Here is a 15,684-nt window from a genome sequence, read left to right on the forward strand (position 1 = left end):
GGAAGCTCTAAAGTCGTGGAGGTGAACCCTCCCCCCCTCTGCCCAGTAGTGCCTGTAGTACCTGTGTCTGTTGCTGGCTAGCTGCCGACACCTCCGCCAGCACTCTCCCAAGCGCTTCCAAGGGGTTTGGAGCAGTCCTCTTCCTTTTTCTTTTTCTTCTTGGTCCTCTTGGATGGGTGCCAATGTGGAAGGTCTGGAGTTGTTGAGGTGCGTTGTTGGCACGAGAGAGCACAGCCAGGCTGGTTCCTTTACAAAGTCTTTTATTCTTTCCAACAAAATATTCTTCTTTGTCTCAAAGTATTTTCGGTTTGATTGCTTTTGCTTTTCAGCAGTATCTTTAGTTACGCTTTCTGGCCAGCGTCTCTACGTCGTGGAATCTCGCCACCTCTCATGGTCTCCATCGCTCCTGATAAAGAAACAGGTAATTAGACAACTCGTTCCAGCTGAGAAATCTCCTCACCTGTCATTGCTTCACAGCCGGCTCCTGCATATGCCCCACCCGCAGGGGCCACGTCGACCGCGCCCCTCCACATGCCTCCACCGTCTGGCTGCGACCACCCCCCCCCCCCCACCCCCCCACACACACACACACACACACACACCCGCCCTCCCCGTAGAGGAGAGAGAGAGGGAGTCGGCCACGGCCATCTGCATACCCGGCCGATGGACCACCCGGAAGTTGTAGGGTTGCAACGCGAGGTACCACCAGGTGATCCGTGCATTGGCATCCTTCATACGGTGGAGCCACTGGAGCGGCTTGTGGTCCGAGCCTAGGCTGAAGGGGCGCCCCAACAGGTAACACTGGAGGGTCCTGACCGCCCACCGGATGGTGAGGCACTCTCTCCCCACCGTACTGTACCTCGTCTCCCAGTCCGAGAGTTTCCGGCTGATGTACAGGATGGGGCGGTCGATACCCTCCACCTGCTGGGACAACACCGGCCCCACCCCCCGCTCCCACGCGTCCGCCTGCAGACAGAAAGGGATGGTGAAGTCAGGCATGCACAGCACCGGCTCCTCGTAGAGTGCAGATTTTACCTGTTCGAATACCCGCTGGCACTGCTCCGATCACTGGACCAGCTCTGGCGCACCCTTTCGGGTGAGGTCAGTCAGTGGGCTGGTCAGGTCCGCGAACCGTGGAATAAACCGTCGGCAGCACCCAGCCATACCCAAAAACCGCATCACCTCTTTTTTTGTCTTGGGGGGGTGTACAGGCCGCAAACGCCGTCATTTTGTCGACCTGCGGTCGCACCTGGCACTGCCCCAAATGGTACCCCAGATACTGTACCTCCCTCCGGCCAACCGCGCACTTCCCGGGGATGGCGGTGAGCCTGCCCGCCTCTAGGACTCGAGCACCCCTCCCCCCCACCCCCCGCTGCAGGTTATCTTCCCAGCTGCTACTCTGGATGATGATGTCATCCAGGTAGGCAGCCGCGTAGACAGCCGCGTATGCAGCGTGGGGTCGCAGCACCCAGTCCATAGGGCGCTGGAACGTCGCAGGCGCACCGAACAAACCAAACGGGAGTGTCACGAATTGGTATAAGTCTTCCGGAGTGGAGAAGGCCGTTTTCTCCCGGGACTCTGGTGATAAGGGAATCTGCCAGTAGCCCTTGGTTAAATCCAGTGTCGTAAAAAAACGAGAAGTGCCTAACCGATCCAGGAGCTCGTCGACCCGAGGCATTAGGTACGCGTCAAAACGTGACACCTCATTCACCTTGCGGTAATCCTCACAGAAGCGTACAAACCCATCTTTCTTCCCCACTAGAACGATGGGGCTACACCACGCACTGTGGGATTCTTCTATTACCCCCAACTCCAGCATGGTTTTTAATTCTTCCCGCACCACCTTGTGCTCAGGAAGCCTGTAGGGTCGAGACCGCACCATAACCCCCGGGCTGGTCTCAATATGATGGCGGGTGAGGTCCCTGCGACCGGGCTGCGTGGAGAACACATCCGAATAGCGCTGCTGTAATTCAGCAACCTCTGCTCTTTGTGCCAATGTGAGCTGGCTATCACAAGAGAGAGGAGGGGAAGAGGCGGAGCGTGGGATCTCCGGCCCCAGCTCCTCCTCCTCCTTCACTACCGTCACCATGGAGACAGGCTCTGCCTCCCTCCATGCTTTCAGTAGGTTCACCTGGTAAATTTGCGTGTCTCCACCCCGGTCCGAGCGCCGGACCTCGTAATCCACCTCACTTGTCTGCCGTGTGACCACAAAATGTCCTTGCTATTTGGCTAGTAATTTGGAGCTGGAGGTTGGGAGTAGTACAAGTACTTTCTCTCTCGGTGAAAATTTTCAAAGATGGGTACCCCGGTTGTACGTGCGCTATTGCCGTTGTTGGGCGCGGAGCAAATTTTCCCGTGATAAGTGCCCCACCTTGTGGAGTTTTGCTCGCATGTCCAAAATGTATTGGATCTCATTTTTACTTCGGCTGGAACCCTCCTCCCAGCTTTCTTTAATTAGGTGCAGCACACCGCACGGCCTCCTGCCGTATAATAGCTCGAAAGGCGCAAAGCCGATAGAGGTATGGGGTGCCTCCCGCATCGCAAACATTAAGGGATCAAGTCATTTATCCCAATTAGGTTTGTCCTCGTGTATGAACTTACGGATCATGGTTTTCAGTGTTTTATTTAATCTTTCCACCTGTCCATCCCTTTGCAGATGGTAGACACTAGTGCGGATGGACTTAATTCCCAGTAATCCGTATTGTTCCTTTATCGTGCGTGACATAAAGGACGTGCCCCGGTCAGTCAAAATCTCTTTCAGAATTCCAACTCGGGAGATGACCTGAAACAGCGCTTGTGCTACACTCTTTGCAGAGAGTGAGCACAGCGGCACTATTTCGGGATAGCGGGTTGCGTAATCCACTAGGACTAACACAAATCAATATCCCCGTGTGCTCGGGTGAAATGGTCCGATAAGGTCCATTCCAATTCGGTCGAATGGTACCTCCATGAGCGGTAATGGGCGCAAAGGGGCCTTTGGGATGGCCGCCGGGTTAACCAGCTGGCAATCCGGACAGGCAACACACCATCGGCGTATGTCCGCCCGGATGCCTGGCCAATAGAACCAGACCATGACCCGATTAAGTGTTTTATCGTACCCCATGTGGCCTGCGAGGGGATTGCAATGCCCCGCCTGAAAAAACGTTTCAGGGCGGGGTTTTGGCACCAACAACTGGGTGTATTCCTCGCCTGTTTGAGTGTCACGGCTCACCCGGTACAACCTATCTTAATAATGGCAAAGTGGGGGAATACCCGCGTTTTCCCCAGGCTCACCAGCTGACCGTCGATGTAATCCACCTGGTCCAAGGCCGCACGCAAAGTTTCATCGCAGGACTGCTCGAGGGGCAAATCTTCTGTGGGTTGCCAATGGGGGGCCGGGGGGGCTTCCCGCTAAACCCCCGCCGGTTCCCGCTCAGCAGTGCCGGATGGACCCGCGTCGCCACTGAGTACTGCGCAGATAGTCCCCTGTCCTACAGTCCGTAAACACATCCCCACACATTGTTCCACTAGATGGCTAAACCCCGGCCAATTTGCCCCTAAAATCATGGGGTGCGTAAGGTGCGCGCATACGGCAACCTTCACAGTATGTTTTTGTCCCTTATACCAGATTTCTACAGACACAATAGGGTACGTGTGCACATCCCCATGTATACACCTTATTCTCCCTTGTGTCGCATGCCTCAACGTCCCCGGTCAAACCAGGTTCTGGTGGATCATGCACTGTTTGCAGCCCGAATCCACCATAGCCCGGTGTATACTCCCTTGTACCCTTACCGGGACACAATACGTCTCCTCTGGATCGGGGAAGGGTGCAGGAGCTCCGGCAACCTGTATCACCTGGCCCACCTCCGCACCTCTAACACACCTGCCCTGGTGCTCGCAGTGCCACCTGCGGGGGAAGCCCGCTATCAGCAGCGCCGGTACCCCGAAAGACAGGAGCAGTATACATACAATATACATACTGGTGGTATGCATATATTGTTTTTTGCTGGTTGGTGAGAGAGTCTGCTGAGAATCTGCTGTTGGGTTGATGTTGCTCCTGCCGGTTGGGAACGAGGTTCCAAGACATGTACCCCCCCCCCCCCCCCCCACCCACCGCATTATTTTATGTAGCCTGCCACTTCATTTAACCTGGCCTGCTAAGTCATTTATGTGGTCCACCACTTCATTTTACTGTGGTCCACCACATCATTTTACTGAGGTCCACCATTTTATTTTATTTGGCCTGCCACTGCATTTTACATGGCCTGCTAAGTAATTTATGTGGTCCACCACTTAATTTTACTGTGGTCCACCGCATCATTTTACTGTGGTCCACCACTTCATTTTACTGTGGTTCACCGCGTCATTTTACTGTGGTCCACCACATCATTTTATGTGGTCCAGCACGTTATTTTATGTGGCCCGCCACATCATTTTACATGACCTGCTAAGTCATTTATATGGTCCACCACTTCTTTTTTCAGTGGTCCACCACGTTATTTTATGTCCCGCCACATCATTTTACATGGCCTGCTAAGTCATTCATGTGGTCCACCACTTTATTTTACCGTGGTCCACCACATCATTTTATGTGGTCCACCACATTATTTTATGTGTCCCGCCACATAATTTTACATGGTCTGCTAAGTCATTTATGTGGTCCACCACTTTATTTCAAGTTGCCCGCCACCTCATTTTACATGGCCTGCTAAGTCATTCATGTGGTCCATCACTTCATTTTACTGTGGTCCACCACATCATTTAAGTGGCCCGCCACATCATTTTACATGGCCTCCTAAGTCATTGATGTGGTCCACTACGTCATTTTATTGTGGTCCACCACTTTATTTTACGTGGCCCGCCACATCGTTTTACATGGACTGCAAAGTCATTTATGTCAGTGGTCCCCAACCACCGGGCCGCAGAATTTTTTTTTTTTTTTTACTTTATTTTTTTTTTTGTATTAAGTCAACATAAAAAACACAATATACACTAACAATTAGCGCACCAACCCAAAAAAACTCACTTTTTCACGACAAAAACCTCACTTTTTCATGACAAAGAAAAAAAAAAAAAAAAGATTCCCCTTCCCCCCACCGGCCGGGCCGCGGGACTAATTATCAAGCGTTGACCGGTCCGCAGCTACAAAAAGGTTGGGGACCACTGATTTATGTGGTCCACCACATCATTTAACTGTGGTCCACAACATCATTTTACATGGCCTCCTATGTCATTTATGTGGTCCACCACTTAATTTATGTTGTCTGCAAAAGGCTGGAAGTGAATAAGCTTTTAAAAATATATATTATCTGACAAATAAAAGACTTTCTTTGCCTTCCAGAAAGCCTTGCGTTGTTTTTTTGTTTTTTTTTCCTCACACGTTCACGGTCATCTGCACCTTAAAGCGCCATCTTAACAATTTTGCAACTCTGCTGTTGGGGTCTGAACTGACAGCCTTGCAAGAGCGCAGTTTCATCAGAGCGTAGATGTGCTGAAGTCCACGTATACGTTCTGCTAAAACAACACAATGACACGGAAAGCTGCCGCGAAGTATCGATCGAGCCAGTGTTGCAGAAATGCTTTTAAGATAATAAGAAGAGGACCCTGTGAAGAGATCAATTCGAAGAGGAAGTGAGGTTTCTCCCCACACACCACAGATCATCCATAATGAGCTTGGGGTGTCGATACTTCAGCGATGGCTCCTCACCTCCTTGTATTGACCTCCTGCATCCACGCACCAAGAAGCTGCAACTTTCTTCTCGACTGCAAAGAAAAAAATTGGAACCTTGTGCAAAATAAGAGGACCCCATTTAGTATATGTAGTGCTGAATTGCATTCTATGGGCATTGGCCGAGACATGATTGGTGCATAGGCCAATAAAGCAAACAGAGAAGCTGCTGTGCTTAAATAGCAGCACAGAGCAGATGTCAACACTGCCACCTTGTGGGCCCATTAGGTTAGTTCAGCACTGAGATTAAAGCAATGAGAGGGTGAAAAATCATTAAAAGCCTACTGAAATGAGATTTTCTTATTTAAACGGGGATAGCAGGTCCATTCTATGTGTCATAATTGATCATTTCGAGATATTGCCATATTTCTGCTGAAAGGATTTAGTAGAGAACATAGACGATAAAGTTCGCAACTTTTGGTCGCTAATAAAAAAGCCTTTCCTCTACCTGAAGTCGCAGACGATGACGTCACCCTTGTGAGGGTTCCACACATCCTAACATTGTTTATAATGGGAGCCTCCAAAAAAAAGAGCTATTCGGACCGAGAAAACGACAATTTCCCCATTAATTTGAGCGAGGATGAAAGATTCGTGGCTGAGGATATTGATAGCGAAGGACTAGAAAAAATAAATAAATAAATAAAGTTAAAAAAAAGAGGATTGCATTGTGAGTGATTCAGATGATTTTAGACACATTTACTAGGATAATTCTAGAAGATCCCTTATCTGCTTATTGTTTTAATAGTGTTTTAGTGAGATTTTAAAGATTGTAAAAACATACCTCTAGGTCGGATGGCTGCGGTGAACACGCAGTGTCTCAGAGAGAAACGGAGGAGCCAAGCTCACAGCTGCCTTTTTTGACATGACAGCTGCTGCAGGACGAAGAAATCCATTGATGTCTCCGGTAAGATATATATCACAATTTCCCCATCCAAAAACATGCTGGTTGACGTGGAGAAAACAAGTTCGCTTGATCGCTCCGCTGCACAACAAACATAGAAACACCGGCTGTGTCTCGGTGCTAAAGACAGCTGCAATCCACCGCTTTCCACCAACAGCATTGTTCTTTATAGTTTCCATTATTAAATTAACAAATTGCAAAAGATTCAGCAACACAGATGTCCAAAATACTGTGTAATTGCGCCATGAACAGAGACGACTTTTAGCCGCGTTTGGTGCAGCGCTAATATTTCCTTACAGTTTGTGACGTCACGCGTACGCGTCATCATTCCGCGACGTTTTCAACAAGAAACTCGTGGGAAATTTAAAATTGCAATTTAGTAAACTAAAAAGGCCATATTGGCATGTGTTGCAATGTTAATATTTCATCATTGATATATAAACTATCAGACTGCGTGGTCGGTAGTAGTGGGTTTCAGTAGGCCTTTAATAGACGCATCTGAAGCATCTGTTGCCGAATCAAAACATTATAAAATAAAAAAATATATATATGGGGATGGTAATTTGAAGTATTTAAATGATTGTAGCTGAGATAGGCACCAGCGCCCCCCGCGACCCCAAAGGGAATAAGCGGTAGTGTAGTGGAATGGTCCGAAACTCAACTGCAGACAAAGTGGTTTTAGTACAAAAGTTTTATTTACCCATTAATCAAAATAGTACAAGTTGGATTAAATTGCCCATGCAGACAGATACCGTCCTCCAGAGGAAGGAGAATCAAAAGAAAAACATGCAAATCATCTCTCATTTGTTTGTCCACTTGCTTTTTATGTTTTTTGTCATGTGTCAAGGTCGAGTTGTTTTTGCAACTGCTGGCACCAACATAATCGTGGATCTCCTAGACATAACAAACAGTCATAACATTTCCTTAGAATGGTCAGAGTGGCCAAAAACTGAACTTTTCCCCATATATCCCTTGGTTTTGAATTGAAAAAAAGAAAAAAGCAGACCTCTTAGCTTTTTGACAGATCTGTTTTTTTGATTTTTTAATTTCAAACAGACACAAAATATGGTATAAATTAATCAAAATAAAGTCAGAAATTCCACTACAGTAGACAAATGGATGGATGGAAATTAAGATGCAGTTTCGTTCAGCCCCCCGTGCACTGCGCGTCGCTCGATGGCTGAGACGCCACATCAGCAGCCGTCGAAGAAGAAAAGGCGGAAGTGGTCGCCCGGCCAGCTCACATGTACACAACTATATAACAAGGCGATGGCTTCTCCTAAAGCAAATAAATCTGCGAGCAGCCGCCAGCGAGACTCGGACCTCGACGCCGCCGACGAGGAAGAACAAGAATTTTGCCCCGGTTACAAAACCGCCGATGCTTTCGTGAAAGTAAGTTTTAGCAAGCGAAGGATTAAGAAAAATGGTCAAACTAGCTTAGCATAGCTTGACCATGAATTGATTAACGTGGACCCCGACTTAAACAAGTTGAAAAACGTATTCGGGTGTTACCATTTAGTGGTCAATTGTACGGAATATGTACTGTACTGTGCAATCTACTAATAAAAGTATCAATCAATCAATCAAGCGAACGTGGGTGCACGGTGGCGCTTTCTGCTTGAGTTATTCATCACATAGTTAGCTAGCGATAACATTGTTTTAAAAGAAATACATAAAGGTATCTTTAACAACAATCTATCGGGTTGGAATACAATAATGGGTTAACCAAATAACTCTAGCTAAATATTAGTAATTAGTTTGAAATGTGTGTACCATCTAGGGCTGGGTGATATGGCCTTTTTTTAATATCGCGATATTTTTAGGCCATATTGCGATATACGATATATATTATGATATTTTGCCCTGGCTTTGAATGAACACTTGATGCATATAATCACAGCAGTATGATGATTCTATGTGGTAACAGTAGAAAACAAATTCAAACACAAATACAAATAGACGGAATAGAAGTTGAAAGAGTAAATGAAACTAAATTTCTAGGTATAATGATTGATGATAATTTGAACTGGAAATCTCATGTAAAAAATATACAACATAAAGTAGCAAGAAATACGTCAATAATGAATAAAGCCAAATATGTTCTAGGGCTTCACCGTGGCAGAGGGGTTAGTGCGTCTGCCTCACAGTACGAAGGTCCTGCAGTCCTGGGTTCAAATCCAGGCTCGGGATCTTTCTGTGTGGAGTTTCCATGTTCTCCCTGTGAATGCGTGGGTTCCCTCCGGGCACTCCGGCTTCCTCCCGCGCCTGGGGATAGGTTGATTGGCAACACTAAATTGGCCCTAGTGTGTGAATGTGAGTGTGAATGTTGTCTGTCTATCTCTGTTGGCCCTGCGATGAGGTGGCGACTTGTCCAGGGTGTACTCCGCCTTCTGCCCGATTGTAGCTGAGATAGGCGCCAGCGACCCCGAAAGGGAATAAGCGGTAGAAAATGGATGGATGGATGTTCTAGACCAAAAATCACTTTATATTCTCTACTGCTCAGTAGTGTTACCATATCTGAGTTACTGTGTAGAAATATGGGGAAATAATTACAAAAGTACACTTCATTCACTAACAGTGTTACAAAAAAGATCAGTTAGAATAATACATAATGTTGGATATAGAGGACATACAAACCCTTTATTTATTGAATCAAAAATACTGAATTTCCACGACACAGTGAATTTGCAAACAGCTAAAATTATACACAAAGCAAACTCTAACCTGCTTCCCAAGAACATACAACAATTATTCTCAACAAAAAAAGAGAAATATAATTTTAGAGAAAAATGTAATTTAAAACATTTGTACGCATGTACAACACTTAAGACCTTTAGTGTATCAGTATGTGAAATTAAATTATGGAATGGATTAAGAAAAGCAATCAAACAATGTACTAATACGATTCACTTCAAGAAACTCTTCAAACTGGAAGTGTTTACAATGTACAAAAAAGAAGAACCATGATAAACATTCTGATTTTATTCACCCATTCATTCTCAAAATAATCTTACTTATCTCATCGTATGGAATAAAACTTACTTCACCAATTATTTATTTATTTATTTTTATTGTGATTACTTATGAAGTATACATTATGAATACATTGAGAACAGGAAGTGTTAGCAAGTGTTATGTAAAGAAAAGGGGTAGGATTAAATAAGCTCTGCTTCTTCCTACTCCTTTTCGAACATGTTGAAAAGAGAAACTGGAAATTGTGATGTATCATGTTGTATGCTTGCATGTTCGAAATAAACTCAAACTCAACTCAACTCATTAAAACATTCTTCTTCATACTGTTGTAAGCACAATACCAATGGCGCGCAATTTGCAAAATGCGTAACCGCATATTGCAAATTTTATGTAAAATCAAAGCAAATGTTTATTGGATTCATCATTATGCAGTGTACATCCACGACTAAACTACTGACTAAACTACTACCAAGTGTGGATTCAGTCCGGGTGGCCTATTTCAAGTTCCAGGTAACCCTACATTATTATATTTTATAAATAGTAAACCAAGTTGTGGTAGTAGTCTGGTCAGTAGTTTAGTCGTGGATGTGCACTGTATAGTGATTAATCCAATAAACATTTGATTTGATTTTACATTAAATTTGCCAAATGCGGTTGCGCATTTTGCAAATTGCGCGCCATTGGTATTGTGCTTACAACACTGCATTCATTAATGCTACTTTTAAACTTTTATGCAGAGAGGTAAATCACAACTAAGTCAATTGACCAAAAGTGTATTTATTAAAGGCCTACTAAAATTAGATTTTCTTATTCAAACGGGGATAGCAGGTCCATTCTATGTGTCATACTTGATCATTTCGCGATATTGCCATATTTTTGCTGAAAAGATTTAGTAGAGAACATCCACGATAAAGTTCGCAACTTTTGGTGCTAAGACAAAAGTCCTGCCTCTACCCGAAGTCACAGACGATGACGTCGCAAGTGTGGGGGCTCCTCGCATATTCACATTGTTTTTAATGGGAGCCTCCAACAAAAAGTGCTATTCGGACCCAGAAAACGACAATTTCCCCGTTAATTTGAGCGAGGATGAAAGATTCGTGTTTGAGGATATTGATAGCGACAGAATACAAAAAAAAAAACGCGATTGGGACAGATTCGGATGTTTTTAGACACATTTAATAGGATCATTCTGGGAAATCCCTTATCTTTCTATTGTGTTGCTAGTGTTTTAGTGAGTTAAATAGTACCTGATAGTCGGAAGGGTTGTCTCCACGGGTGTCTTGACGCGCAGTGTCTCAGGCGAGTCGACGGCAGCCATGGACGACACAAGCTCAGCTTTTCTCCGGTAAGAAGCGACTTTTTAACCACAATATTCTCATCGAAACCTGCTGGTTGACATTCCGTCTTGATTCATGTTCGCTTGACCGCGCTCTGATCCATAGTAACGTTTCACCTCCAGGAATTTTAAACAAGGAATCACCGTGTGTTTGTGTGGCTAAAGGCTAAAGCTTCCCAACTCCATCTTTCTACTGTGAATTCTCCAATATTAATTGAACAAATTGCAAAAGATTCAGCAACACAGATGTCCAAAATACTTTACAGTTATGCGGTTTAAGCAGACGACATTTAGCTGTGTGTGTGCGCAGCGCTCATACTTCCTAAAAACTTGTGACGTCTTGCGTACACGTCATCATTACACGACGTTTCCAGGACGAAACTCCCGGGAAATTTAAAATTGTAATTTAGTAAACTAAAAAGGCCATATTGGCATGTGTTGCAATGTTAATATTTCATCATTGATATATAAACTATCAGACTGCGTGGTGGGTAGTAGTGGGATTCAGTAGGCCTTTAAAGTTATTAAGCAGTGGCACAAACATTCACGTCATTTCCAAAACAGAAAGTTCAAGATTGTCAGAGACATTTTAAGTCTCAAATAAAAACGAGCTGCAAAATAGGAAACAAAATAGTATTTGTCCTTAACTATGCGGTAGGTTACGACGAACGTTATGAAATTCTCTTCATTCTGTAGCGAGTGACTTTTCAAATGACGCTACATATTAGCAGTAATGCTACTTTATATAGCAACACTTTTGTCCCACACTTGACAAATTACGGTTGTCTGTTCAACATATTCCCACTTGAAGCCGAACCACCGCCAGACGATGGATCCCCTGCTGTTTTTATTGGGAATTAAGTCTTCCTTCATTTGTTGCCAGATCCGCACCTTCTTTCTTTCGTATTCCCACTCGTACCGCTACATTAGCAGCTAACGTCGCCCAGTCTGCTACCTCTCTGTTGGGCGAGGGCGTATATGTATGTGACGTATGACGTGATAGTATGTGACGTATGTAAGAATGTGCGCGTGCTTGTCTGTGAGGAGAGACAGGAAAGAGTGAGAAGAGCCTGAAGTGTAATGACCGCAGCTAAAAGCAACTGGGTGAGAATGTATACTCGAATATTTCGATTTAGTCATTTTCTATATCACACAGAGACAAACCCGCGATATATCGTATATATCGATATATCGCCCAGCCCTAGTACCATCCATCCATTTTGTACCGCTTGTCCCTTTTGGGGTCGCGGGGGGTGCTGGAGCCTATCTCAGCTGCATTTGGGCTGAAGGCGGGTACACCCTGGACAAGCCGCCTTCTCATCGCAGGGCCAACACAGATAGACAGACAACATTCACACTCACACACTAGGGCCAATTTAGTGTTGCCAATCAACCTATCCCAAGGTGCATGTCTTTGGAAGTGGGAGGAAGCCGGAGTACCCGGAGGGAACCCACGCAGTCAGGGGCAGGAAATGCAAACTCCACACAGAAAGATCCCTAGCCCGGGATTGAACTCAGGACTACTCAGGACCTTCGATCAGTGGTTCTCAAAACTTTTTTCATTACCATGTACCACCTCAGAAAACATTTGACTCTCTAAGTACCACCATTATTGATCAACATTGAAATGTATTAGCATAGTAGGCCTAAATATTCATGAAAAACAAGACCAATGTTTTATTTAATATGTACATTTCGAAGTTTCCTCTAGATCAGTGTTTTTCAACCTTTTTTGAGCCAGGCCACCTTTTTTTTCTTTGAAAAAATCTGGAGGCACACCAGCAGCAGAAGTCATTAAAAAATGAAACTCAGTAGACAATAAAAAGTTGTTTGGATATGAATTCATACCATAACCAACTATGCAACACAATAGCTCTTGTCTCAAAGTAGGTGAACTGTCACAACCTGTCACATCACACCATGACTTATTTTGAGTTTTGGGTGTGTTTTCCCATGCGTAGTGTTTTAGTTCTTGTCTTGCACTCCTATTTTGGTAGCTTTTACAGTTTTGTTGGTATTTTCCTGTGTCAGTTTCATGTCTTCCTTTGAGCGATATTTCCTGCACCTGCTTTGTTTTAGGAATCAAGAACATTTAAGTTGTTGCTATCTTGTTGTGATTGTCATGTCATGTACGGATGTACTTTGTGGACGCCGTCTCTGCTCCACACGCTGTAAGTCTTTGCTGTCGTCCAGCATTCTGTTTTTGTTTACTTTGAAGCCAGTTCAGTTTTAGTTTTTTTTTCCCACAGCCATCCCTAAGCTTAAATTCCTTTTCATAGGGGCACTCACCTTTTTTTTTTTTTTTGATTTAAGGTTTGGATACCTTTTTTACCTGCACGTTGCCTCCCGCTGTCGCCTGCATATTCTGATCACGACAAACCATCATCACCTCACACAACCTGTTCCTGACATCTACAAAGCAAATAGCTACCGGCTGCCACCTACTGATATGGAAGCGAATAACACGGTTACTCTGCCGAGCTCTAGACAGTACCGACACTCTACAACGGCACACTATTGGGTGGTATAGCTCTGTTGGTAGAGTGGTTGTGCCAGCAACTTGAGGGTTCCAGGTTCGATCCCCGCTTGCCCCATCCGAGTCTCTGCCGTTGTGTCTTTGGGCAAGACACTTTATCCACCTGCTCCCAGTGCCATCCACATTGGTTTAAATGTAACTTGGATATTGGGTTTCACTATGTAAAAATGCTTTGAGTCACTTGATAAAAGCGCTATATAAATATAATTCACTCACTTTTGCGGATAATAAATACCGTATTTCCTTGAATAGCTGCCGGGGCGCTAATTAATTTAAAACCTCTTCTCACTCCTGCTCTTATTCATGGCATGCGGTAAAAGTAAGCAGGCGCTAATAATTTAAAAAATTATTTTTACCCCTGCGCTTACCAATGGCATGAAGTAAAAAATTGAGTGTGATATATAAAAAAAATAAAATAAAAATTATTCTTCTGCGGCCCGGTGGATGGGGACCACTGCTCTACAACATGTTATCTGCGTGCCGGTCGGATGCATGCATATCGCTGCTTCTCATACGAGATTGCAATGCATACTTGGTCAACAGCCATACCTTTTACACTAATGGTTGTGATATAAACAACTTTTAACACTCTTACTAATATGCGCCACACTCTGTGAACCCACACCAAACACATCTCTGGAGAACATTGGCTCTGTAACACATTATAAACGCAACATAAGAATTACCCAGAATTCCAATGCATCCATGACTCTTGGCTATATTATAATACACGCGCCCCCAACCCCGCCCACCTCAACTGGCGCACGGGGGGGGGTTGCTAGCGGGGTGTATAATATAGCCAAGAGTCATGGATGAATTGGAATTCTGGGTAATTCTTATGTTGCGTTTATAATGTGTTACAGAGCCAATGTTCTCCAGAAATGTGTTTGGTGTGGGTTCACAGAGTGTGGCGCATATTAGGAAGAGTGTTAAAGACAACTTGTTTTATATCACAACCATCAGTGTGATCTGTATGGCTGTGGAACAAGACCCCTGGTTTACACATAGTAAAAGCAACAACAAAAAAATCCTCCGCCATTTTGGAAATGACGACAGGGGACGTGTCACTCGTGACGTCACGACTTTGACCCGGCGGTAAAAGTAAGCATGCGCTAATAAATTTGGGGAGCGAGTTCGACCCGGCAGTAATTCAGGGCAGGCGCATATTACATGCCCGGCGGGCTATTCAAGGAAATACGGTACTGGTTTGCAAAAAATATTTTTAATCCAAATAGATAAAATTACAAATTTTTCCATGGCACACCAGACGATCTATCGGCACCCTAGTGTGCTGCGGCACAGTGGTTAAAAAACACTGGCCGAGATTGCTGCTATATATATATATGTAGCCGTGGGGTCGTGGTCAATATGACATCATCATATATGTTGTTAAAAGTTTGATTCGCAATGATGCATATATTGTCCTAAAAAGGACTACACGTTTTATATATACTGTATTTGAAAATGTGTTATTAGTTATTGATAACATATTTTCATATTTTATCAGAATTACTTTATTGGTAAAATATGCGTAACACACAAGGAATCTGAATTGGTGTTCTCTTTGGTCAATGCGCTTTAAATTGTTGCTGCTTATTGTGCATTGTAACAAAGGCTACAGTATATTCTGCCCTACCTGATTGAATGGTGCAATTTAGTTTGCCATATATGTACATAGTCGTTTAAATTACAAATGAAAAAAGTAACCTGAGGTGTTTTGTTGATAATCTCCGCAATGCAGTCACTGTAAAACTAACCACAGAAGGGGAACGTACATTATGTATACACAGGAAGTGCATACGCATGTAGGAAACATGTTAAATTAATAATATAGTTTGGAATAAACTGAAAAAAGCAATACAATTATACAGGATGAAGCTAGCTTAATGCTAACGTACAATGGACTAGCTCAGTGGTCCCCAACCTTTTTGTAGCTGCGGACCGGTCAACGCTTGATAATGTGTCCCGTGGGGGGGGTTCTTTTTTTTTTTTTATTATTATTTTTATTTATTTTCTTTGTCATGAAAAAGGGAGGTTTTTGTCATGAAAAAGGTACACACTCAATCAATGGGTTCGGCAATGTTGCTGCTTTTTAAAGCTTGTATTTCGTCTTTGCTCTCCCGTCAAATGACCTAAATTAGCGACATTTGTGGTCTAAATATGTCACTTCACATAACTATGCAATAAATCAACATAGCAATTATCATATTAAAAGCATATTTTAACTC

General features: G+C 44.1%; 1 protein-coding gene across 1 annotated transcript in view; it reads left to right on the forward strand.

Annotated features, from left to right (window-relative positions):
- Positions 1 to 7,787: 7,787 nt before the first annotated feature.
- exosc10 (exosome component 10) overlaps positions 7,788 to 15,684 on the forward strand; it is a 35,896-nt gene continuing 27,999 nt past the window's right edge. The window contains exon 1 of the mRNA XM_061903870.1: positions 7,788 to 8,003. Coding sequence (XP_061759854.1) covers positions 7,788 to 8,003 — 216 coding nt within the window. The remainder of the gene's footprint in view (positions 8,004 to 15,684) is intronic.

The sequence above is a fragment of the Nerophis ophidion genome, linkage group LG06 (genome assembly GCF_033978795.1).
Source record: "Nerophis ophidion isolate RoL-2023_Sa linkage group LG06, RoL_Noph_v1.0, whole genome shotgun sequence".
NCBI classification, from domain to species: Eukaryota; Metazoa; Chordata; class Actinopteri; order Syngnathiformes; family Syngnathidae; genus Nerophis; species Nerophis ophidion.